Here is a 27541-nt window from a genome sequence, read left to right as displayed (position 1 = left end):
TATTCTAGCTGTATCTGAAGAAGTGAGCTGAGCCTCACAAAAGCTCGTATCCTTCCACAAATTTTGTTAGTCTTATAGGTGCTACTGGACTCTTGCTCTTTTCATTGGGTAAAGAAAAGCAAGATTCAAATTTAGTAACACCTTAAAGACCAACTAGTTATCCAGAGTATGAGCTTTTGAGAGTCAGAGTTCCCATACTCACCTGAAACTATCTTTATAGAGTAAAGAAGAATTTCCTTTTGTCCATTTTGAATCTACTGCCTATCAGTCTCATTGGATGCCCCTGAGTTCTAGTATTTTGGGAGATAAAGTTCTCTCTTTCTTCTCTCTACCCCAGGCATAATTTTATAAACCTCTATCTTGTCCTGCCTTAGCTTCTTATAGGAAAGGTGCTCCAACCTCCTAATCATCTTTGTTGCCCTCTTCTATACTTTTTTCAGCTCTGCAATGTCCTTGTTGAGATATAGTGACCAGAATGAGGCCACACCATAGATCTATGCAGGGGTATTATAATATTGGTCATTTTATTTTCAGTCCCTTTCCAAATAATCCCTAGCAGAGTTTGTCTTTTTCACTGCTGTGGCTCACTGGGTTGACATTTTCATTGAGCTCTCCACTATGACCCCAAAGTCTCTTTCCTGCTCTGAGCCAAACTACATGAGATGCCCGACATGTTTCTCCAGGAGCTGGCGGGGGGGGGGGGAGGGGAAGGAACATAACAGGAGGCAGGAAAAAAGCCGCGTTTTTTTGCAAGAGAGAGAGAAAACCGCTCCTTCCCTCCTCCTTTCCATCTCCCCTCCCACCCCCACTTTCCACTTTTTTAAAAAAAATGTTAAGTCCATTGCAGGATCAATGAATTGCTGGTTTGAAAGTACCAAGGGGAAGTTCCCTTTTCATTCTTTTAGTGGAGAGCCAGTGCAAGTTAAATGGACCGACCTTCATCAATTTCACCTCCCAGCTAAGAGGAGGCCAGTCAATTTCACTCCTCAGTCTCAGCAAGTTCTGGCCCCATTAGCATATACCTAAAGTTGGGATTTTTAGTTCCAATGTGTAACCTCTATCTTTGCCCTTGAGGATGAAAAAAGCAGTTCTAGGGGGACGATGGCTTGGATGTGAAAAATGAAGTGAGTGTATCTGTCCTAAGTGCCTCTCTGGGTTTAAACAGACATGGAAGACAGAAATTGAGAACTCTGGCTAATGGGAGTTTGTCTGAAGCCCAGAAAGGGCAGGCTCAGCATTCTTCTGTCATTTTTCTCAGAGCAGCCATTCATCCTGTTTTATCCAGGACAGTCCTATTATCAGCTGATCCATCTTCCTGTCCAGTAACAATATGTGAGATATGATCGATTACTACAATTATTTTCTATCTTCTTTCCAAAGTCTGTTCCCCATTTAACAATCCAGTCCTGCTCCCACACCTGCCAACCATTTTGCTTTCCCCATAAACACTTTTCTCTCCTCCTTTAGCCTCTGGGCATCTGAACCCTCCCCATGCATCTTGACTACTACTGCTTTCTTAATAGCTTGCCTGCCCCATAGAGCCACCCCCCATCCATTAACTTCCTATCTGAATGCCTCCCCAGCTACCAGTGTTCAACTTATACTCTCTTCTTTGTCTGCCTGTATTCTGAAGTGCCATCAAATATTCAGCTGCCGTCTGCCTTTCAAACTGTAATTTCCACAGGAAAGGAAAAACTGCATTTTAGCCCAGTGTGAATGTTCTGGGGGAAATGCAAGGGAAGCAGTTTCAAGTTCATACCTAAGCTTATTGACAGCTTTTAAAGCTGCTTTACTGCTTTTATTTTAAAGCAGTAATTCTAAATAAATGTTTAGAGAGCTTTCATTTTTTCCCCCTGAACCATATGTCTGTCCACTAGAGTTGTTATGGGGGTGGGAAATTTCTTTTTCTAAAATTAACTTTTTTTAGATATAGCCATTGATTCCTCTATTCTCTTTTTTCTTTTTTAAAAGCTGGATTTCTTTTTCATTTCTCTTTGGTTTCTTTTGGTAGAGAAGTCAGTGCACCTTCTGTAATTTCAGCCTTTACAGTTGTTTTATGTTATACACCCCCAGGGGGCGCTCTAGCAGGAGGACAGGAAGGCTTGGGAAGACGTCTGAGCACCCACAGAGTGAAATTCTGAAATTTTGCACAACGTGCTTTCCTGCTCCCCTTTCTTCAAATCTATCTTTGATCTAAAAGGAATTGATTAGAAACTGACTCCAGATTCCTAAAAAGATGAAAAGAAAAAGGTGGTTGGATTTCAGGGAGAAACTGGGTGAAGAGGAATTAAGAAAATTTCTCTTAACAACCCTAATGCCAGCTAACAATGCAAAAGAAACATTTAAGCCTTGAAGAGTGGACTTCAAACAAAGGGATGTGGAGGGTTACATTTCAGAGGGCTCCTCTGGGTTAATGACTCCTTACCATTAGAAAGGCAGCACGGCAGAAAAAGGGGGAGGCCTTTTGCTCTGCGGCGTTTATTTTCAACTTGCATTTAAAAGATGTAAAAGCCCATTCAAAGCTGGAAGCCACGACTGGCACTCTGAAGTTCTGCCGCATGTTGCCAGCTCCAGGTTGGGAAATTCCTGGAGATTTAGGGGGTGGAGCCTGGAGAGGGCAGGGTTTGGGGAGGGACCTCAGTGGGGTAAAAATGCCATAGATTTCCCCCTCCAAAGTGGCCATTTTATCCAAGGGAACTGATCTCTATCATCTGGAGATCAGGTGTAATTCCAGGATATCTCCAGCCGCCATTTGGAGGCTGGCAGCCCTACAGTCATCAACTCATACCCTGAGCCTTATAAGAAAAAAATCCTGAAATCTGCAAGACCCAAAGGAGTGTTCTGATGTGTACTGGAATTTGGTTAATGAATATGAAAGTCTTTATTTTTGAGTCTTCGTTAAACCTGCGTTATACAGACCTGAGGCTAGCAAGAGGTGAGGTTTATGGCTGTGCATCAAGGCAGAACAAAAAGAAAGAATAATTCAATACTACATTAATTTGATTTATTGCCGTTGTTTCTGGCACTTGGTAATAGGTCTAATTTTGGACAGGCTAAACCGTGGCATTGATGGAGCTTCCCCATTTGGTTTTCATAAGCTGCTCCCGTTTCTATTATCCTCCTCACTGACCTCACAAATAGGATTCGTATTGAATTTCACTTTAGGTTCACGCCAGGCATCCAAACAATGATGCCTGCGTTTTCCCCATAGCGCAACTGGGTCCCTGGCCAGAGACACAAGCCCTCCTGGGAAGAAAGAGGGAGAGGAGGAGGTGCCCATACCTAGCAGTTATGACTGGACTTTCCTAAAGTCAGACCTACCTTGATTCTATCATAGAGAAAACTTTGTTAATGCTCACATTAAGCACTTTGTTCCAAAGCCTGAAAGGATCAGAGCCTTTCCCTGGTCAACAAAAACACCATCCTAAGAGCAGGAGTGATTCTGGGACTTCAGATGTGACTCTACTAACTGGACTTTATGGTTTCAGTAAAAGGTTAATTTCTTAATGCTCCATTTGAGCAACACACAAGGTCATTAATTGCTTCCTCTTCCGATTGTCCCAGGAAGACCCAAAGCTTAGCTTGACTGATGTCCTGGCGAGAGAAAGGGCAATGGAGCTATTCAGACCAAAGAGTGCCAACTGGAGACCTGTTCAGACATGACAGATCTGATGAAATCTGGCAACATGTGCTCAGAATACTCCCAAGACACATGGTCACCATTTTGTCTAAATAAGGAAATACATGTGTTTTCCAGATTCAGTATGTGAAAACCCATTCCCTGAAACATGTAATATTCCATGTGCACATACTAAAGCTTGAAAATACATGCCTCCCCCTCTGCATATAAAGGGACTACCATACATATAGGAAGCGTCTTGAGTATTGTGCACTCCTGGTATGCGCAGTTTAGGGTTGCCAGACCTGCACCTGGAATCCCAGGGGCTTTGGGGGCATGGCATGGGGTGGGGGACCACTGCACAATGCACTTGGAATTCCCTAATGTCTGAAGACCATAGACTTCTAGAGAGTCACTCAGTGGTGATGTCACTTCTGGGCCTTCACCTGGAAGTGATGTCACCTCATCATGTGATATAATCCTCCCATTTCTCTGCCGCCACTCCTTTTGAGAGAGCACAGTAGGAGTGTGAGCAGCATGGGCAGGAGTTTAGCAGCCATGAGTGGGCAACCGGCAAGCTTAGCACAGTTGGGGTCCTCCCCCAAATGCAACATCTGAAAAGGTCTTGGCTCAGCTCCAATTCTTTACAAGCTCCACTGAAAATGTATTTTCCCCCTAGACTCTCACTAACTGTATGTCTAAAACCCATCAAAACTGGGAGGATCCCTGTGGAAGAACCTTTGCTAGTGAAGCCAATTTGTTTTTTGTCAAATGTCAAATACGGATAGTTGGGGTTTTTTTGGAAGACTGTGCATTAAGGGATTATCCAACTGAGGAAAAATAGTATTTATACAGGATACACCAAGTAGCAAAGGGAGAGAATCACGGAAGAACACAGAAAGAACAAGCTCATAGAGCACCGTGATCAACTAACTAAATGCGTAATATTAAACAAAAAAATTTCAGAAATTCAAAAAAGTCAATATCAAGTTCATATAAATGCAATACAATAGTCACTAATTGGACACACCGGTACCCGCCGTCACAGTTACTTTTCATTGGACTTCTTGTTCTTCAACAGAACTGCAATTGCATTCAGAGTGGATCTTGTGGACTGTTTTCCAGAAATGTGGTTGCACTAGGCACGGTCAGTTTAAATTGTATTAACATTATAGGCTTTATGACCTTTGCATTATGTACTTTATGGTTATTGTATTATTCTACTGGTGGTTGACCTTGTGCTTGGAGTGCTCGGGCAGCTTCAGCTATATTGTGACTATTGTAATGCATTTATATGAACTTGATATTGACTTTATTGAATTTCTGGAATTTTTTTGTTTAATATTACGCATTTAGTTAGTTGATCACGGTGCTCTATGAGCTTGTTCTTTCCTTATACAGGATACAGCAAGAATGGTGTGCCTGTGTGCTAAAATGAAACTTCCCTGGGGACAGTCTCAAAACTGGTCTGCATCTGTCTATGTTATTATCCAGGCAAGGCAGGTATTCTTGGATGAAGTCTATTTACTCTATATTTAAAACTTTTATACACCGCCTCTTCAGAAACCTGTTTCAGATGGTTCACAATATAAAAACAAAATCATAAAACAAAATAATTAAAACTGACAACCAGGAAAAACTCACCACTAAAAACAAGAAGCATAAAAGCGTATAAAGACATAATACATTTGGCAGCCTCAACAATCCGTATAATAGCCCTCAGGCTAGAAGCAGATTCTAAGTCCAATTAAAAGTATCAATCCCCGAGTTAAAAAGCTGGGTAAAAAGGAATGCTGACTATCTAGATTACCTACATCCATTTCAACTGGCTGTTAGGTCAGGCTTTTCTAGTCTAGAGATTGCCCTTGATTGTCCTAATGGATATCTTATATCGAGATATGGACAGAAAGAATATAACCGTATTGAGTCTCCTGGATCTCGCAGCAGCTTCTGAGACTGTTCATTATGGTGTTGTTCTGGGAAGTCTCATGGAATTAAGAGCAAAGGTGGGTTCAGTGGCTCTCCTTTCTGGAGGAAAGGTCCTATTCCGCCCTTCCCACATTTCCAGTAGGCTCAGGGCGGATGTGCGATGATGTCACTCTCACAAGTGATGTCATCACACCCATGGGGGGCGTGCCCGGTGCACGCTGGCCCAGGAGGCTTCTTGCTCCCAGGCCCATTCCCCAGGGCCTTTTCCCACTGCCGGCCAGGTAAGTGGTGGTGCGGGACAGAGGATGAAAGCGAGGGATCCCTGCTCCCGCTGGGGGACTGGCAGCCTTCAGGTGAATAAACCCAAAGTCAGTGAAGACCAAACAAAATGTGGTCATTCTTCGCATGCATGCATTCTGGTGCATTCAAGATGACGTTACTTTTGGAAGTGATGTCATCACGCTGGCTGTGTGAGCACTCCCACACTCTGCACGTGGCCTATTTGGCCCATTTGGCGCCCAAATCGGCCCCAAATGAAGTGTGGGAATGGTCCCATGGCTGGTGCGATGATGTCACTTCCAGGTGCATTTCTGGGGTGCCTGCTGGAGGCAGGCGACCTTCAGGGGGCTTGCCACCTCCCTCTGGTTGCTGGCAGATTGGCAGGCTAGGGGGCAAATCCCTGGGAGTTTGCCCACCACCGGTAGGCACCCGGGAACCCTAGATGTGTAATCCAGCCTGTGAGAGGGCTCCTTAGCAATTTCTGCCTTGTTACTCCCCTTCCCTGCCCCCAGCTGATTGTTAAACAGCTGGCTGTCAAAGGGCCAGTTGTCAGAGAGTGCCTGACACTTAAAGGGCCAGATGCCGTTGACTGGCTGCCTGGCTGGTGTACAGCTCTTTATGAGGTGCCTCAGTCAACTCGCTGGGCTGGGTGGCTGCCATGTTTAACACTGTGCAGGAGCAGGAGGGGGGTCTGGAGTTGTCTCCACTGCCCCTCCCTCCCTGACACCCATGATGCGTCATTGTCTAGAGGGTCCTTGTTATGGGCTCCCTCTCACAAGGATGGTAGACTGGTCACACATAGCATGGCCTTTTCAGTGGTTGCCCCAGAACTCTGGAATGCCTTTAACCTGTTAGAGAAGTTACCTTTCCCGTTTAGGACTCTATCAGCACTTTCCTAAGAAGTGTGACATCCTTCTAAGTCCATCGGAGTCAGTGTATTTTGAAGAGGGTCACTCTACTTAAGATTGTACTGTTTCATTTCACCTCTCAGACTGAGTAAGCAAGGGGAACTGATGGAGCACCATTACTAACTTGGTCTACCTGTTCAAAACTGGAAGGACAAGCTGGGGGCCTGCTATAAGGCAGTGAGCAGGTAAAAAGCTGGGGTTAAAATCACCTTCCCCCTTTCTATAATACAATTGCATGAAATGGAGCTCCTGGTAAAGATTGCTTCCCTGCTAGGCTGCCAACTCCAGGTCAGGAAACTCCTGGAGATTTGGCAATAGAAGTTGGGGAGAGCAGAGTTTGGAGAGAGGAAAGAGGAAAGAGCTCAGCAGGGGTGTGACACCATGGAGTCTACCCTCTGAAATGGCCATTTCGTCCAGGGAAACTGATCTGTCTAATTTGGAGACTGATCATAATTAAGGGAGAACTTCAGGATCCCATCTGGTGCTTGGCAACCCTGCTTCCCAGGCACTGCTGACTCTGGAACGAGCTGCGCAGTAGCTGTGAAATGAAGCCACCCAAGGCAGGGCAGCAGCCTTACCTCCCCCCCCCCTCTATGCTGCACAAAAGCTTTGGGGGGAGAGAGGAACGGAAGCTGGGGAGGGGAACCTCTGAATACGCGTCCCCCAATAACTGTGTCCCCTCCCCCATCCCAGGATACGATAAACCATAAGGTGCTCCGTCCCCACTGCAGCTGAAAGAATTTGTGTATGATTAAATGCTTTTCTCCCAATCCAAATTAATCCCTCGCAGACTCTTCTAGCTCCGGAGTGATCAGACCCTTTAAAAGCTTATAGCGTGCTGGACCAGAGAGCAGGGAAACATGGCGTGCAACCCCTGGCCCTTATTCCCCTCCCTCTGGGACACAGTCAGCTATTGCAAGTTGCCCTTCATCCTCTTCAGTATTTTTAAACATTTATTTTACCAAGTAATTTTTTTCTGCATACAAATCTCTGCTTTGATAGCAGGTGACCCCTTTTCTATTTGGCTTAAGCCAATTAAATTCTTACAGAAATGAGGCAGTTTTTCTAGTGAAACGTGCATATTCAGAAGCACTAGAAAATCCTAGCATGAAATACGCCACGCAGAAACCGCAGGCTTTGGAAACAGATGCTAAGAGAAGTGATCAAAGCATGTTTCTGGCTACCATGGCGTTCCTATTGAGGGCCTGGAAGGACACAGCCTCACAGCCTCAACTTAGTGGCTCAAAAGTGTTTTAAGAGCTTGCACAGAGGGAACATACAAAGTTCAAAGGCAAGGAAGGAGCACTAGAAAAATTTGGACAACGTATCCTGTAACGTCTGAGAAAATTATCCAACATTTGAATCGCTGTCCAATTATTTACCTGTCTGGCTGCTCATCCAATGGCTTTTTCTTATTAATTTTTAAAACCTCCCTTTTCCATTGTCCCAGTTCATCTATTACCAATCTCTGCTGATTCTCCTCCTTTAGTTTTTAATAGGTATTAGGCTTGATTCACACATGTATCAGGATGAGGCTGGCTATATGCCAAGGTAATAGAACATACTTCAGGTTGCTGATAACATTTTGAGTGCCCCTTCATGCTGAAAATGCCTGAAGAACAGAAAATAACTACAGCAGACAAAAAGCCAGGCTAGAACCCTTTCTGCCTGTGAGACCGCTAGCTGAGCAGGGGTGGGCTAGAAATTTCATAGTTTGCAAGGAAATTTACCAGTGGATTGCTGTTCCAGGAGCAGACGGGGAAGTGAAAATGGCTCCGGTGCAGGCCAGGACCCCTAGAGCTCAACCCCTGGGTGGCCAGGACCCCTAGAGCTCAACCTAGGGAATGGGGGAGGGGTCATGGGGGAGGCACGGGGGGGGCACAGAGAGGAAACTTACCTTGAGCAAGGATAAGAACGGTCACCCCTCTCCTAACACCAGGAGTTTCATTGTCACTCCGGGAATGATTCATCCCAGCGCAACAAGACGAGAAGTAGGGTTGCCAGCTCCAGCTTGAGGAGTTCCTGGAGATTTGGGGGTGGAGCCTGGAGAGGGCAGAATTTGGGAGGGGTGGGACCTCAGCAGAGTATAATCCTCCGAAGCCACCATTTTCTCCAGGGGAACTGGTTTCTGGGTCCTGGAGATCAGTTGTAATTCTGGGAGATCCCCAGCCACCATCTGGGGGTTGGCATCCCTAAAGGGAAGCTGATTTGATGAAAATTAGCTCCTTGGGGGACCTTCCCACAGGGGCCTTCTCACGGGGGCCTTGCTTTTCTTATCGCGCCAGGAATGACACCGTTCCCAGTGCTACAAGGAAGGGAAGGCCCCCACTCCCACCAGAGGACTGGCAACACTAGGCCAGTCTGAAAGGTCCACTCCCTACAGGGCTCACAGCAGGGCTCAGATCAGCAACACTCACAGCTGGACAGCTACTCTCTCGTATCACAAAATGGCAGCAGTGTGGGAGGTGGACGACTGATGAGCTGGTACTGATGACTGTCGCTGATAAAGGGTCTGAGCTGGGGATGGGCTCTGCTTGCTCTAGGACACCAGCGGCCCTCTAGGGCAGCAGCCACTGGGAGATTTTCCAGTAAGTTCAAGAGTTGGTCCACCCCTGGCCACCGCCCAGAGGATTTCTGGTCACCAGGGGCAAGCGGAGCCAAGCCTCAGCAGGCCTGCTAGAGGCTCACGGGCCACTTGGAGGAGACTCTTCTCTCTGGTGTCAGCTCACCCATGGCTTTTTCTCACACTGCTGCTGGTAGGCAGAAGCAGTGGCTAAGGCCACCAGTGCTCAGCGTCATTGCTGCTGCTCTACAGAGGTTACTCAGCTTGGCTTATGCCAGGGCCATTTACACTTCCCATCCCAACCTACCCTTGGAGCTGAAAAGACTCAGCTCTCAGGAAGTTCAAGGCAAGTACAAACCAACTCCAAATACTTCGAGCTGCAGCTATGGTCACCCCACCTAGTTTCTTTCTAAGCAGTGTTACTCCCTGCTGCCCGAAAGCTAGCCCCCATTACCTGAATTGGTCTCCTTGCGAGTAAATAGAATTTGGGGGGGAATTAGCAAGCAAGGAAGACAGCTATGCGAGAGGCCAGTAACCGTGGGATCTAATCACCAATAATTTACAGAGTCCTTTCCCAAGGATATACACACACGAAGCCGGTGTTCTTAATTAAAGGGTGATTTTTATTGAAGGGGTAAATGCATACTCACACAAACACACAAGAGGCCTAAGAAAAGCAGTGGTGAAGGTGGAATAGATTTGAGGGATTGTAAGGTGATAATTTCCTATCCGAAGAACAGGGAAGTCCGTGGAGGGAGAGCTTCAAATGCCAGCGTTCTCAGCCAAGGAAGCAAGAGGCTTATGGCAAACCTCAAGGGAACAGTGCTTTGGATCCTGTAAGTGTGTACAAAGAGAGAGAAGCTTAGGGAAGTGGCCCTAAGGGAGCAGCCAGGAAGCATGCACAATTTGAATGGGCCTTTGTAGGTACCTACCTTTATAGGTAAAACATGCCCTGAGGTGAGAGAACCCGCCTAGCAGTTAGAACAAAGACTCCAATAGTCAGTTCCTGGGTTTGATTACCTTGATTGGTAGCTGCCAGGGCGTGTGAAAGTAAATGCCAAATTTGTTCTAGCGCTGCACAAAGGGGCAGTTTGCTAATGTAGTCCACCGGAGCTAAGTTGATGAATTTAGTTGGGGGAATGTACCTTCCCAGGAACACTGCAAATACTTATGAATGTCTTTTGATTAGCTCCTCAATCAAGAACAGGAGATCTCATCATGGGAGGAGGGAAAGGAATGTGTTAAGTGGAGGTGACTCTGCGAGACGTTTGTTGCACTGGATTCCTTAGGAGCTGGAGGGACTGCAAATCCAGTCACCTCTTAATCACTGCATATTCTTATGCAGTATTTCATTCATGCCTGGATCTCCTGGGCGGGATTCAGCAACTGTTAGCTGGAGGTCCTCTAGCTGCAATACAAGCTGCCATTTTAAATCCAGAGGCCTGGTGATTTTTAATATCACAAGCAGCCATGTTAAAACAGCTATTAAAGATGGCGGAGGCCGGCTGACTGCTTACAACCCTTGATAAGCACATTCTACAGGTTCTCCCAAACCTCTGGCTTGGTCAGCAGCAGCTGCGACAGGAAAAAAACAAGTGATCGTTCCCTTATGTCCAGTGGCCCAGCAAACCGTCTCATTCTTTCTATGGGACTTGCAGAAGGTCCAGCGGAAATTGTTCAAAACAGAAAGAGGAGCTTGAGAAGCACTTCTTTTTGCCTGATTTTACTCTTGCAGTGGGAAGTCAGCGTCTGATTATTACAACCCTCCATGCAAATATGGGGCGAACTCATGCAGGAGAGGCTGGTGGTACGGCTTCAACAAGACACTGCAAAATGAGTTTAATCTCGCCGTAAGTGCAGCCAAAGCCCTCCAGAGGTCTACTATAAAACAACAGGCACTCCTTGGGGACAGCTTTACACAGGAGGCAATAGTCGAAGCGGTTGATTGTGCCAAAAGAAAAAAGCCCCCCCCCCCCCATGTGCAAGAGAGATGCTGTACACCCAGATTCCCACAAACAAGCTCAAACACATCCGCCTAGGCAGGGGCTAAAGGAAACAAGCAAAGTAGGGATGCAAACGTTGCCACCACAGGAAGTAAGAACCTCTTATGCACTCCAAGTGTAGGAAATGGCCAAAAAGGGAATGTCATGGTTTTTTTTTTTTAAAAAATCACCACAACAATCGTTTCCCAAGAAGATTGTCCCAGTGACACAGAAAGAACTGATATGGAAGCAGTTGGTGGAGAGGACAAAAAAATGAATCACCAAGAACTGTGATCATTACTGTGGGAAAGTCACTAGGTTAAATTTAGAACAGGTGCACTGATAGATGTAACTCTCATCCCAGCTTCACTCTACAGAAGGCTGCAGTGTCATAGACCGCCCAGGTACTGAGTCAGAGGGTGAGTCCTTTTCAGAGGAGGAGGACAACCTGCCCCCAATCCCCACCTTGTCAGACCCTTCTCGTGAGGCAGGCTCCCCCACCACCACCAAGAGACCCTGACCCAGCAACAGCACCACCCCCTGAGCCAGAAGGGCCCTCAAGCCAGGAGGCCCCAGCATGGACCTGACCTCTGCCAGACTCACCACGGTCTCCTGAAGGACTCCAGGAGCAGAGATGGTTAAGGGTTGGGGCAGAGGCCCGGATCAGGTACAGGTGCCTGGCAGCCTCACCTGTACAGGAAACTCCCTATAAAAGACCGTCGTGAGGCTGGAGCCAGTGTGGGATCAACTTGTCTGCAGCTCTACAGATGAGCATCTCAGTTGCTTAATGAGCTGTTGCTAAAGCTTTTGGAGCCTTGCTGCTTGGACCTTGGACTGCCATTGGACCTTGATTTTGGAATATGTTACCTGGTCCTGGACTGTGACCTTGGATTGCTTTTGGACTGTGCTTCTGGATTGTGTTTTGCTTGACCCTGAACTTTGACTTTGGACTGTAACCTGTGGGACCTTGCTGTGGGACCCGTTGTTGCTAGGACTTGCCTTCAACCTGGTAAGCTGGACACGAAGGCACCCAAACTTCCAGAACCTCGCAAGATATTAAAAGGACATTTATTTGGGGCCCCAGTAATTTCTGAATTATTTTCAAAGGTACCTCCGCTCAAAGCACATTGCGATAATCTATTCTGGATGTTACTGAGGAATTGGGCAATGGGAGCAAGATTTTCCTTCCTCGGGAGAAAATTCAGAGCCAAGCTACAAGTGCCGCCTGACACAGGTTGGACACTTGTCGGCTTACCTCAAGTTTTGATGGGAAATGTAGGCGTCCTGATTTTACAGCTTGGCTCTCCATTACAGCTGCAAGACCAGGATGCCTACATTTCCCATCAAAACTTGAGGGAAGCTGACAAGTGACCAACCTGTGTCAGGCATCACTTGTAGCTTGGCTCTCAGTTGGCACACCAAATGATGAAACTGGTCCCAGATGCCCCCAAACACCCAGGAGTTGAAGCATATCCAGCAGCTTCCTAAGTTGCAAAGCTGATTGTCAGGAAACAGCCTCATCCAGGTCCACTAAGCTGCTTTTAATCCATTTCACGTGGAATGATTTTCATTTTGTCAGCTCTCTCATTCCAGAACACAAGTACCTGCTTGGAACATCAGTTGCACTTGCATTAAACAAAGAGGAGATATAGCACTGAGCGTTATTCATATCCTGATAACATCTCATCCTAGACTCCCAGTTCACTTCTAGAGCCGTTTCATATGGATATTAAACAGCCTAGGAAGCAACCTGAAACATTGTGGTACCCCATATAAAAACCACCAGGGAGTGAAGGAGAAGCAACTTGGCACTACCTTGGGAACCTCCCCACCTCTCAACTTAGGCAGTATCCTCAGGGTTACACTCCCAATGAAGGCTGTCCATGATGGTGACCAGGACAGTGCCAGTCCTAAATCCAGGTTGGGAGCCAGATTGAAACAGAGCTAGATAGTTAAAGGCATCCAGCAGCATGTGGAGCTGAGTCACCTGCACACATGAGTATATTTACAATGCAGTCCTAAGCAGAGTAACTCCAGTCTAAGCTCACTGATTTCAACAAGCTTAGACTGGAGTAACTCTGTTTAGGACTGCAGTGTTAGTTCATGGAAGGGGAGTGGAGTAGAAGAACCTCCATTTCTCCTTGGAGTCCATAACCATAGCGAATGGCTTCAGGTTTCCAAATGATACATTTTAGTATTTTATCTCTTCTACGTTTCTACACGGGCAATTGTGCTTACTGAGGAAGTCAACAGTCCTCCATCCAAGTCTTGGGCACTATATTACTTATGGCAATGCGGGAGGGAATCTTGTAACCTCTACAGAATTGCTTTCTCCAACTTGGAAGCACCCATAATCATTAAACAATAAAAAAATAACAATAACATTCGATTTATACACCACCCTTCAGGACCACTTAATGCCCACTCAGAGCAGTTTACAAAGTGTTATTATCAGGGCTCATTTTGAGGGGGAATGTGCAGGAACGCAGTTCTGGCAGTTCCTCAAAGAGGTCACACATCAGGTGGTCCCGCCCACCTGACTCTCAGCCATTTTTGGCCTGTTTCTGCCTGGATCGGGGCCGAAATGGCCTGGGTCGGGCCTCTGACCGGTGGTGGATCACTCTCCCACTCAGCAGCAGCTCGATCCTGACCATTTTGTGCCCCTTTTCAGCCATTTTCAGCTCTTTTGCCATTTTGGGCACAATTTCAGCCCTGGATGGTCAGGATTGGGTCCAAAACAGCCAGGATAGGTGATGTCATGGGGTGTGGCATATGCAAATCAGTTATGCTAATGACAAACTTCTGGTGATGTCAAGAGGTGTGGCATATGCTAATGAGTGATGCTAATAAGTTATGCTAATGAGTTCCTTCAGCTCTTTTTCTACTAAACGACCCCTGGTTATTATTATCCTCACGACAATCACCCTGTGAGGTGGATGGGAGAGAGCCGTGACTGACCCAAGGTCACCCAGCTGGTTTTACGCAGAGGAGTAGGGAATCAAACCTGGTTCTCCAGATTAGAGTCCCACGCTCTTAACCACTACACCAAAGTGGCTCCCAGTTTATGGTTATGCTGCAGAAGAGAGGATGTGCCATCTACCCAACTAGCAGGCCGTGTTAAGTCGCCAGCGTGAAATTCATCTTCTTGAGTTATAGCAGTACATAAAGTAGCAGCCATTTCCAGGACAGCAACATTTGCTAGGGAATCCTGACTGTTTTAGGTAGTCACATTTAAGTCTTGCCTGAGATTAATTTCAGATAACCTAGTTCAGGAAGGGCTTCCATTTGGCAGTTAATTAACATATATTAAACTACCTTCTGTAGTAATTTGTTTTTTTATTTATTAATTTTAACCATACACATATCCACGCATAAGCAAAATTTACAAATATAAAAATTGAATATGCTCTAAATCTGCTATAACAATCATACTTTATTTCATTCATTAACCATAATAACTTTCCAAATGACTTATAGCACACCTCCTCTTCTCTGTGTATTAATTTGCAGTATAGTTTTTAGAAAGGTAGATTTGGTCTAGCTTGGAAAGCACTTTTGGGTTGGAGGAGATGCCCTGTGTCAGGCTATGGATGACAGGCTATGGCAGATAGACCCTTGTACCATTACAGCAAGAATCCAGGTTCTTGGTTAAAAGGTTTTATTCAGGAATCAGATCATTTCCACAGATATGTCCATAGGATTACTTAGAAGAAAGGTAAGCAACTAAGCAGTAACAGCAGGTTGACAGGAATACTCACGACGTGTGGAAATCATTCTATTATAGAGCACAATTACACTTTCCCCCCTCCCAGCCATAAACATAACTTTTGGCACGAGATTGCCCTGGGAGCTCCTCGCATAGTTTACATATCAAGTCTAGACACTAGGAAAGTACAAAAGTTGAAACACAGTAAGTGATGAGAATGAACAGTTACACGGCCAGAAGCCCTGGGAGCTTCAAAGGAACGAGATAAGGCACCTGCAGCTTCATTAGGCCTGTGAAAGCAAAGCAGTTATGGCACTGGCAATGTGACATCAAGGTCCAGCATTAACAATGGTTCTTAGTGACAGCTCAGCTAGGAATAATGGCATGGATGGGGTACAGACATGACACCCTGATGTAAACAGGGTTCCGGTGCTTTCACAACTGTGTACATGGCAGAGTTTTAGCAACTGCTGTTTTTCTCCCCTCTCCAAGACAGGCAACTCTTGGCAAAATTCTCTCCTTACCCAACTATTCAAAGTAGAGGAACCTTCCTCCCTAACTTCAACAAACCTCTCTTTAAGTTCCCATAAGACTCCTTTTCAATACCACAGAATAAAACGCCCCCCTACTGGAATTGGTGGCAGCAGAGAGAAACTGTAAGGCTTTAAAGGGGGGCCATTTTAGCAAGGGGATCCTGAAGATTCAGCCAACAATTTCACCTATCAGGAGTCAAAGATTGTTTTTTAACTGGCAAATGCTGCTTTTAAAATCTCTTGTACAGATGATCTTTGAGGGCTGATGGTGCACTGGATTTTTTTGGAACTTCATGTAGAATTAGACCCAGATTTCACGATGTTCTGTCAAATGCCATTAAAAACACAAAGTATGAAAATGTTCTCTGTAGGATTCGGCAGGGGGGCAGATTTTGAAGTAGATTTGTTCTAACAGTGCAGTCCTAAGAAGAATTACATTGTAAGTCAATTGGCTTTAGAAGAGTATAACTTTGTTTAGCATTGCGCTGTATATATCCCAGTAGTTTCATATAGAGGTTATTCATAAATATTCTCATTGGTCACTTCTGACTTCTTATAGTTTGTACTTTCCTGTTCTGGTCAAAGAGGGGTCAGCTTGCACAGAGATTTGAATGGCAAAGTCGCCACTTCTGTGCCGGTTTAATTCAAGCCACAGCAGGGATTGCATGTGTGAATGCTCCGTCCCCTACCCGCTCCCCTTTAGATAATACCTTTACGGTGCTACAAACCTAAGGCTGTTTTGGTTGCATTACAGCTGCCTCTCTGGTGTCTGTCACTCTCGCTTTCTTCTGGAGGACTTTGTTTTCTGCCGAGAATAGGGGCTGGGCCAGAACATTGAAGTATGCCAAACCATTTGAAGGGACATAATCTAGGAAAAGATTCCTCACCTTTTGGTTCACTGATTGTTCAAACTGACCCAGAGAGAGAAATCAAGCCTGATACAAAGAAGAAAAGGAAATGTAGATTTGCCACCACCTTATCTTTTCACAATTAGAAGCCCTCATTAGAACCAAAGAAAACTTACACCCTTCTTGATTCCTATCGTATTCCTTCTTTCAGGAAATGGTTACATTGAAGGGAAAGAGCTAGAAAACTTCTTCCAGGAGCTGGAGAGTGCTAGGAAGGGAGCAGGAGTGGTAAGTACTAGTAGTATAATTTCCTTCTTCCCACTCTTTAACACATAGTTTGCTACTCCCCCCTCAACTCCTTATGCTTTTATTAGTAAATCAATTGCATTCAATATATCTATTTTCCAGTAAAGTCTCTCTACACAGACCTCTTACACGAGGATGCTCAAGTGACAGGAGACGCAATGTTAGCCGGGAAGCAGGGCCGTATTATTCATAAGGCTGACTAGGCCGAAGCCTAGGCCAGGGCCGTATTATTCATAAGGCTGACTAGGCCGAAGCCTAGGCCAGGGCCGTATTATTCATAAGGCTGACTAGGCCGAAGCCTAGGCCAGGGCCGTATTATTCATAAGGCTGACTAGGCCGAAGCCTAGGCCAGGGCCGTATTATTCATAAGGCTGACTAGGCCGAAGCCTAGGAGCCCTGCAGGGACTAGAGGCCCATCAATTTTTTTTTTTTTGCGGAGGCACACCCCCACATAAATTACAATTAATTGATTCTCTTATATAACTTCTATTAATAGGATAATTAATGGCTTCCTTATTGAATTAAAACACATTGTCTCTAATATTAAAACATTTATTCATAAATTACATATTTTTAATAAGTAATAAACATTTTATTCACTTCAAAATATTACTTGAGTATCCTCATGTAAGAGGCCTCACGTAGAGAGACATGTATAGAGCCAGAGTGAAGTAGACTTCAGCTGCCCACCACCTCTTGCAGCCTAGGCTTCCTTAGTACAGCTCATCCCCCAGATCTTTACACTCTGCCTTCTCTTGTGTGCTATTGGATGAGGGGCAATTTAGGTTGGGTCCAACTAATTCAATTCCACCTGGCAGGAAGCTAGAATAGCAGGCCCCAAAGCAAGCATCTTAGAGCTAAACTACAAGAGATGAATTACATGAGGACTCTCACGTGAAGGGAGTCACAACGTTAGCTGGGAAGCCGAGTTTTAAAAGACAGATCAGAAGGCTCTGTCAATTTCCCCCCTGTACAGAGCCAGCAAAGAGGGTTTGTTTATTTCCTCTTCTCCTCCCAAAGGCGCTGTCAGTTTCACCTCCCCTTCTGGGAGGCAAAGAGGAAACAAACAAACCCTCAGAGGAGCAATCTTTGTGGCTCTGTAGGGGAAATTGACAGAGCCTTCCAATCTGTCTTTTAAAACTTGGCTTCCTGGCTAACATTGCGGCTCCCTTCATGTGAATGTTCTTGTGTAATTTCATCTCTTGTAGTTTATCTCTCAGTTATAAGGTGGCCAGGATCAAGTCCAACAGAGTAAATAACTAGCCTAGAGACATAAAATCCATAGCAGCAACTATTCCCACAAACCTGCATCTTTCCCCAGTAGACAAGTTACTAGAACTGTGGGGGTAGCACAGAGGCAGAGTTTAGATAGCCTCAGTTCTGCTCTGCTTGACTCCCCCACCAATCCTCTGTCCTCTCTTGGGCCAGCCAGGCAGCAGTTGCCCAAGCAGCCACTATCAGGATGCTGCTGCAGCTCCCTTCAGATCTAGGATAGTTACTAGAGATGTGCACTAAAAAAACAATCAGTCTTTCTGGATTCAGATTATCGAGCAGGTCATAAATATCACTATTCCTGATATTTGGATCCTTTCATATTGTTTTTTTGTATTTGTTTTTTTGGGATCCCAAAATTAATCAGGTCAATTATTTCCTATAAGGAAATCTTTCAGGGGGCTAGTGGAGCTGTTTTTCATGCAAATTATGCCAAATTTGCAGTAGAGTGAGGACTGCCTGTGCACTCAAGCTGCTTGTCCCTCTAAGTTAACTTGCTGGTGCAGAACGCTGCAGCTTGATTATTATTGGTTAGGAGACACATGAATATTACTCCCATTCTGCAGTCACTCCACAGGCTACTTATCAGTTCCTGGGCTCAGTTCAAGTTATTAGCTATTGCTGGTTTTAACTTTTGTGTTATGGTTATTTCTATTTTATCTCCATTTATCGTACATTTTTATGCTTTATCTTTTATTGTACTACTGCAACACAGAAGATTGTGTGAACAATGGGCTTGGGAGGGTGTGACACTGTGGCGGGCTTCTCCATCAAGGCTGCTGCAGTGATAGAGAAGGGTGGCGTGGTGACCCAGTCCTCCGGAGGGCTGCACCAGCATGCCGGGCCACCCGACCACCTTCATGGCTGCTATGGGGCCTCCGAAGGGCTGTGCTAGCACAGCAGCTTTCTCTGTTGCTGTGGAGGCCTCCGGAGGGCCGTTCTGGTGTGCTGGGCCTCCCCACCACTTCCATGGCTGCAGAGGCAGCAAGGAGGCCCTGTGCATGGGCATTGCCCTCCCAAGGCCCCACAGTGGCTGCGGAAGCATCAGGGAGGTGCGGCACCCCTCCCAAGGCCCCACAGTGGCTGCAGAGGTGGCAGGGAGGCCTGGTGTAGTGGTGCAGCCCTCCCAAGGCCCCACAGTGGAGGCCTTGGGAGGGCCACGCTGGGCCTCCCTGCCACCTCTGTGGCTGCTGCTTCTCTGGGCTTCTCCATCGCCCTGTTGCTGACGACTCGTTGTGCCTGAACCAGGATATAAAGTGAATCGTCGGTAACACGGCTTGTCTTTTAAATATTAGAGATTGTTGATGTTGTAATCCACCCTGAGCCCACTTATGGGGAGGGCGGGCAATAAGTCCAATAAATTAAATTAATTAAATCTTTGCAAATTTGTAAGCATATACCCTATTACATTTGTATTGGAATGTTTTTGAAATCGGCAGTGCTGGTGCACACTGTGTAATCTGCCTTGAGGCTCAGTGAGAAAGGACTATAAATAATGTAAATAAGTCAATAAAGACTCCTGTCAGGCTTTACCAACAGTGAGACTCAAGTGGGTGGTGATATTGTCTCAGGGGCAAAAGGTCTTGAGCCAGTACTGGATGCTTTGCTTGTGCAGGAGAGGGGACACACACGCAGAAAAGGGAGGGTGTTTGTGAAAGGGAGGGTGAAAGAGGATGGCACTTATTTTCTGAGAAAAAGAGGATGGGGTGCTGGGGGGAGAGCAGGAGGAACGGTCTGTGTGATATCTTGTTTGAATGGGGGAGTGTTTGGGGGGGAAATATTAACAGGCCTCAGTTTTTTGAGGACCAAGGGAACGTGGGGGAACGGAGTTCCGGCACCTCTTGAAAATGGTCACATGGCTGGTGGCCCCGCCCCCTGATCTCCAGGCAGAGGGGAGTTGAGATTGCCCTCCGCGCCATGGCGCGGAGGGCAATCTCAACTCCCCTCTGTCTGGAGATCAGGGGGCGGGGCCACCAGCCATGTGACCAGCACTCTGAGGGCAACCCACTGAGTTCCACCACCACTTTTCCCAGAAAAAAAGCCCTGGATCTCCATATCTCATGCAGCTGTGCACCAAATGGCCCCTTACCTTGCTTTAAGCCTACAAAATAAAAATACTGCAGAATCACTTGTCTAACATACAGGAATTTGAATATAATCCTCTGATCTGTGGCTTAATCCATAGGTTTCTATGCCTGATGTCATCAAATGGTTAGAGAAATGTATTTCCTCTTTAACCAGATATTACTCAGGTTTAGACCAGGGTGGGGCGAAGCTTGGCAAGTACATGCTGTGTATTCAGTGACTGCTCAGCAGTTAAGTTCCTTCATACAGGTGACCAAATATTACTCTTTGTACAAAGATGCTGTAACACTCTTTAAGCTGATGTATCGGGCTGTTGGGAAAATCACTTGTTTGACGCCGTCTTAGGATGCACCCACTCTCATTTGGTGTGCTTCCCTTTGCAAACCAAGAACAGCGACCACACATCCAGGAAAGGAAAAAAGGATCAGACTAGGAAGCAAGCAAGGTAGGGATTTGGGGTGAGAGGAACAGCAGCTGCAGGGGGTAAGAGGCACGCAGAATTCCTACAGAAGCCCAGGGGGAACTGTTATCACAGAGTTCAAATTCAGTTATTGCCGTGGTCTTTGGCATGTTAGCGTTCTTGTAAGCCCACCCAGGGCTTTTTTTCAGCTGGAACACGGTGGAACAGAGTTCCGGCACCTCTTGAAAATGGTCACATGGCCGGTGGCTCCGACCCCTGATCTCCAGACAAGAAGGGAGTTTAGATTGCCTTCCACGCTGCTGGTACGGAGGGCAATCTAGACTCCCCTCTGTCTGGAGATCAGGGGGCGGGGCCATGTGACCATTTTCGCCGAGGGCAATTTAAACTTTAAAAAACTCCCCCCTTGTTCCAGCTGACCTAAAGTGATGTCATTGTGCGGTCTTGAGTTCCACCGAGTTCCACCACCTCTTTTCCCAGAAAAAAAGCACTGAGCCCACCGATGTACTGAGTGCAATACAGACAAGAAATGGTGAATCACATGTTCAGTTCTTTATTTGTACAGCAAAGGTTTCCTACTTGATTCCGCTCTTGTGTGTGTGTGTGTGTGTGTGTGTGTGTGTGTGTGTGTGTGTGTGTGTGTGTGTGTGTGTGTGTGTGTGTGTGTGTGTGTGAAAAAGAGAGAGAAAGAGAGATGCTGGGCACCATGAAAACATGTTTTGAACTGCTGCAAAATACATGCACCCAAAGGGGCCTGATTCCTCGCTAGGAAGTTCTTCTGGCTAAGCAGCAACAGAGGAGTGACCTTTTTTTCCTTTTTATAGGAATCCAAGAATGTCAACTTTGCAGAAAAGATGAAGGAATTCATGAAAAAATATGATAAGAATGCAGATGGCAGAATTGAACTGTCCGAGGTGAGCTGTGGAAACACGGGGCATGAGGCCAGAACCACTAGCCCAAACCTTGCCCCATTCAAGTTACATGTGCAGAACAAGGGAAACGCCCGGATAGTAAGGATTGCAAACAAACAACAATTCCGGGAATCCACAATTAATAACAATTAATAACATTTCTTATTTTTTTGATGTACTGAAGTATTGAAGTTGGGAAGAATATTATGCGTAGTCACATTGATGTATCTATTTATATGGTGACCATCCAGAATTAACTGTGCCCAGGAAGAAGTATGATCTATACGAAATGGGAATTGTATAAGATGCTCGCATAATCCCGTCGGCACGTTTGGATTTCATTTCAATTTGGACTGGGGTCATCGTCCATGCAGTATTGTGACTCTGTGTTTAGTCCCCATTGTGGGTTTTCATGTTATCCCCTTCTGGACATCGTGATTTTATGACATATTGGACACAAGAAACAAAAGTTCTCATTGTATTTATTTATTGTTCTGTATCTTTGCACTTTGCACACTGGCACTTTTGCACTATAAAAAGTAAATGAATTGTTATTAATTGTTATTAATTGTGGATTCCCGGAATTGTTGTTTGTTTGTTTCCATTCAAGTTACAAGCAAAGTGGTTCTCGTGTGCTGTGAATGCCGTGAACTCCTACACAACTCTGGGGGGCAGTGGGCAATGGAACATGAGAAACGCCAGGGCTCTGGACAGCGTTTGTCCTCTACACTAGTTGAGCTGTATTATGCAAAGTGGGCCTTTTTATCATTTGCCTCCTTTATTTCCTTGCACCATTTCAGCCTTTTTCTAGGTCAGCCATGGAGTTTAGGAAGGAGAGGACAGATAAAGAAAATGAGGACAGATAAAACTGGCCTGCAAAAGGAGAGGTGCAGTGAGGCAATCTCAACTCCCCTCTGTCTGGAGATCAGGGGGCGGGGCCACCAGCCATGTGACCATTTTCAAGAGGTTCCGGAACTCCGTTCCACTGCGTTCCTGCTGAAAAAAAGCCCTGCCCACTCCCAAAATGGCAAAGCAAGGCAGATGGAAAGGGTGCGCGCGCATGCATTTACACTTCCTCACTGATTTGTATTGGTCTCCCCATCCACCAGCTGGCACAGATCTTGCCCACGGAGGAGAATTTCCTGCTGTGTTTCCGACAGCACGTTGGCTCCAGTGCTGAATTTATGGAGGTAAGAACTTGATTCTTGTTCTCTCCTTTGGACAGGATCAAACAGATCTCCATCCCTCTTTAAAAAGTTAAATGAGGTGTGCTCAGTCCTGTTTGGACAGGGACAAGCAGGGAAGGGCATTTAACCCATCAAACCTGTGTGATTTCACTAATCAAAGTGTTGGAGGATGGATGCTTCTAGCATGTTAAAGGGAAAAGCCAAGGTCTTTAAAACGTGCCTTTTCCCCATGGTAGCACTAATAACAGCATTGGGTGGTGGTGATTTTGATTAGCAGAGGATAAGCAAGCAGGGCTGTAATGTGGTTAGCAGGGGCCTCTGCCACCTCTACAGTATCACAGTTCTTGGGAGGAAGCAAAGGGGTGATCTCTAAGTAGATGCCATATAAATAAATGAACAGTTGCTGATACGTAACCATCTTTAGACATAAATCCAACAGCTGTGATGCAGCAACCCATCCAGGCAATTAAAATGAATAATAGGGAATGAATCCTGTGTCACATTGAAATCTGAACTTGTCTATTGTTGGCTAGTAGGCAAATCAAGTTCTGCAGAAGGCATAAGCAATTAAGTATTAAATCGATCCCACTCTAACAATACCACTTAGAATAATTTGTGCTTAAAATATTCATTCTTATAATAATGATGATATAAAGTCTTCTTGACCTGCTGACCTTATCCTTCTCTAGACGAAAACAGTCTAGCGGTGGAAGCGGGAGGGGGGAATGACATCTAAGTTGATACCTTGGCTGACCTGGGAACTTTTATTTGGGAAAAGTGAGTCTTTGCACAAGTCACTTTCCTGCCCATCATAAAAAAGTAGAAATGAGGGCCATTACGTGACAAAATGTTATTTGCCCCTGTGCCTTGGGAAGGGTATGGACAATGGATCAGTGCCAAATTTAGGGGCACAGAAATGTATGAGGCAGAGTGCTTCAGGACTCAACACACATACACTCTTTGATATCTGTTATAGCTGTGAAGATCTGATGCACAGCTGTATGGCTTTCCATCGATCAATAATAACAAATAATAACAATAACATTCAATTTATATACTGCCCTACAAGATGACTTAACACCCACTCAGAGTGGTTTACAAAGTAAGTCATTATTATCTCCACAACAACAATCACCCTGTGAGGTGGTAGGGCTGAGAGAGCTCTGAGAGAGCTCTGAGAGAGCTGTGACTGACCCAAGGTCACCCAGCTGGCTTCAAGTCGAGTAGCGGGAAATCAAATCTGGTTCTCCAGATTAGAGTCCCATGCTCTTAACCACTACACCAAACTGGCTCTCAACACTAGAAGTGCCAGGCCTGAAGTTCCACAGGCAATTCTGGAGACACCCAAGCAAACATTGCAAGAGGTTGTGCTTCCTAGTTTTATACTCCAAAAGGGTGCTTCTGCATCTCTTACAGGGGCAGGAATTCCTATCAAATTGGTGGGAGGGGGAAGCACGAAAACAGGAAGTGCAGGTCTTCTTGAGCCTTGCAGGCCAGAGTTTGTCAGATTATGTGAAACCATTCTGACCAGACAAGGTCGGCGCTGGAAAAATGGGGGCATCTTCCCAAGCCTTGTAACATGAGGGCTATATGTTGATCTTACTGATAGAACATCTTGCTCAGTAGCCCAAACTTTCTTGAAGCAAATAGGATGTCGATGGTTGTTGTGGGTTTTCCGGGCTGTATTGCCGTGGTCTTGGCATTGTAGTTCCTGACGTTTCACCAGCAGCTGTGGCTGGCATCTTCAGAGGTGTAGCTGCTACACCTCTGAAGATGCCAGCCACAGCTGCTGGCGAAACGTCAGGAACTACAATGCCAAGACCACGGCAATACAGCCCGGAAAACCCACAACAACCATCGTTCTCCGGCCGTGAAAGCCTTCGACAATACATCAAATAGGATGTCCTTGGGATACTCTGGAAAGTCTTCAACCTGCAAATCTATGATTACTGTAAATTTAAGAGGGGGGATGGGCTTTGGAAGAAGAAACAATCATAGCACCGGCAGCCCAATTTCTTTAGCAAAACTGAGCATGGGGGAAGGGCGAATGTCCCTCTCCTCTTCCGTGGTGGCTCCAATCTGAACAGGGCTGGGGTCCAGCATTTCTGGCGCCTGAGGCAGCTTCAGGGGTGTTGGTGTGTGCACCCGGACTGCATGATGACATCACTGCGTGTAACATCATCACACGGGGCAGGGTGGTGCATAGGTGGCCTCCCAGCCCTCCTGTTCAGTTGCCCCACGCCACCCTGGCCGCCTGCTGCACCTGGCCTGCAGCTGTGTGCCGCCGGTGGCAGCAGCACAGGGCAATTGAGCTCTGTGGCACAAGCCCGCGCCCCCCCCCCCCGGCGCCCCCTTGGCACCTTAGTGCTCGAGGCGGCTGCCGGCCCAGCCTGAATGGGTGCACCGGCCCTGAATCTGAATCTCAGCTGCATGCCTTTCACCAAAGGTCTTTATTACATTTGTTTTATCTTGTAACTCTCACCTCTCTGCACCCAAATATTGAACCCTCAGGCCCATCATGAAGCTAGAAGTCAATGAGCAAGGATAAGAATGGCCACCACTTTCCCGACACCAGATGGGACATCCTTGTGTTGTGTATAAGGAGAGAAATAAGAGGCAAGGTCAGGCCTGGTTTTTGAGACTGGGCTCCATTCTCAGACACACCAATGTGGCAGCTGCAGATTGCCAGATAGGCAGGTTCTGAACTTCCCTGCCACACACAAACACCAGCAGTACAACCAAGGAGTCACATCCTCCTTCCCGCACTCCGACTGAGGTCCTGGGGTGGATGGAGTCAGGGGATACACTTCAAATGTTTTCTCTCCTTGCCATATCCAAGAAAGCTCTGGATGTTAGACATCTATCACTCCTTTCCCAAAGTTAGATCTCAGATTTGATGGGGGAGGGGTAATCTTTATCCCTAATAAATGCAGGAAAATGCCTGAAAACATTTCATTTCTTTATAATTCTGGACATTTTCCAGCCTAATCCCAAATAATCTGTTAAAGATTTGGTACAGCTTTTGAATTCATTTAGTAAGGGTACAAGGTTAATCTTGACAAATTGTAATAGATGGGTCTTTAATATGAAAACAGTCTGTAAAAATGGACTGGATAAAAATTGTTCCATGGTATGGAAAATGGATTATATTAAATATCTAGGACTTGGGATATTTCATTGGTTAGCAATAATCATGAGATGTTATTCCTGGCACTGGAAGAAGACTTAATCTTTTGGCATCCCCTCTGTCTTTGATGGCTGAGCAGAGTCCCCCGACTGTGGAGAGGAATATTCTGCCTAAAACTCTTTTCTTATTTATTAATGTCCCATTGCAAGTTAAATCCTCACCATTAGATAGCTGGCAGACGTTGATATTTAAGTTCATTTGATTGGTTAATCTACCCAGGACGGGTACTAAAACACTTGGTATGAAAAAGAGGAAAGGAGGATTTGAGGTTTCTAACATCCAACTGTATTATAAAGCAGTTAAATTAGAGGCAACGGGAGATCAGTTTATCCCTGAGGAAAATACATTGTCAGTAGAATCTATTTTCAGACAACCCCCCCCCCCCCCGCCCTGCAAGATCCCATTTGTTTTCAAGGAAGAAACATGACATGCGATGTTCCTTTATTAGAGGTACAGTGCTATCCTAACCAGTTACTCCCTTCTAAGCCCAATTACTTCAATAGACTTAGAAGGGTGTAACTCTGTTTAGGATGGTATTGTTCATATGATATAAATCTGAGCCTATCAATGCTTTTATAAATGAACAACTGACAGATGAAGTGTTTTTAGGAGATACTCGCTTTGGGGGGCCAGTTTGGTGTGGTGATTAAGAGTAGGGTTGCCATCCCCCCGCCCAAGGTGGGGGATCCCCCTATCCCACCCTCCCTCTCCCATGCCCACTTACCTGGCCGGTGGGGGGGTGCACTCCCTGGGGTGCCTCCTCCCCGGGTGGCGCAGTGTGCCCCAGGGTGCAGGGCGCACTCCCACGCCGCAAGAGCGGGCGGCGGTGGCAACAGCAGGCTGCTCTCAACACCATCGCTGTGGCCACCGCCGCGCCCCTTGTCTCTGCCGGCGCCAGCTGCACAGGGGTGGTGGCTGCCACCACAGCAAGAGCAGGCTGTAGCCTCCACAGCTGTCCCTGCCGCTGCCCCTTTGCAGCCAGCACTGGCAGGGATAAGTGGCGCGGTGGCGGCTGCAAGAGAGAGAGAGCTGCCCGCTCTCTCTGCCCCTCCCCAGCGTGCATGACGTCATCATGCGGGGCACCCTTTGACCCTGCATGATGACATCACTCCCAGAAGTGACATCATCATGCAAGCCAGGAACATCAACAGCGGCCACAACATCAAGAGCGGCGACAGGGTAGAAGCCAGCGTCCCAGTCTTCCACTGGGAGACTTGAGGGACTGGCAACCCTAGTTAAGAGCACAGGACTCTAATCTGGAGAACCAGGTTTGATTCCCCACTCCTCTGCTTGAAGCCAGCTGGGTGACCTTGGGTCAGTCACAGCTTCTTGGAGCTCTCTCAGCCCCACCCACCTCACAGGGTGATTGCTGTGGAGATAATAATCAATAAATACAGAGCAACACGGTAAATAGTAATGACAAAAAAGAGAAGTTTCCCGTGTGTTATTGATGTCTCCTCTCAGTAATTTTTACAATCAACAATATATTTATTCTTTATAATCAACAATATATCTGTTAATAAGTTAACCTATTTCCTATTATATACCCAAGACATATACCACATATTACAATGCAAGATAGCTCCAATTATACAGGCGTCATATATGCTCCGAAACAGTCAATTAAAGTGTCCCGTGCTCCAATTCCTATAGTAATTACTATTAAAGTGCAAATGCTTTTTGATGTCACCTGACACAATTTATCATTTGTAGAGTCAATTTCGCCTTATATTTCAGTTCAATATGGGTACAGTCCAAGGTAATCCCAGACACTGTGAAGGTCACAGATCACATGTAGACCTTGATAG

At 46.1% G+C, this 27541-nt stretch overlaps 1 protein-coding gene across 1 annotated transcript in view; it reads left to right on the top strand.

Moving 5' to 3' along the window:
* Nucleotides 1-27541, top strand: part of CALB2 (calbindin 2) — a 58726-nt gene that overhangs the window by 11091 nt on the left and 20094 nt on the right. Inside the window, exons 2-4 of the mRNA XM_055000577.1 lie at nucleotides 16579-16655; nucleotides 21273-21362; nucleotides 22469-22549. Of these exons, the coding sequence (XP_054856552.1) occupies nucleotides 16579-16655; nucleotides 21273-21362; nucleotides 22469-22549 (248 nt within the window). The remainder of the gene's footprint in view (nucleotides 1-16578; nucleotides 16656-21272; nucleotides 21363-22468; nucleotides 22550-27541) is intronic.

Source organism: Eublepharis macularius, chromosome 16, assembly GCF_028583425.1.
Source record: "Eublepharis macularius isolate TG4126 chromosome 16, MPM_Emac_v1.0, whole genome shotgun sequence".
NCBI classification, from domain to species: Eukaryota; Metazoa; Chordata; class Lepidosauria; order Squamata; family Eublepharidae; genus Eublepharis; species Eublepharis macularius.
This window is presented reverse-complemented; position numbering and strand designations above follow the sequence as displayed.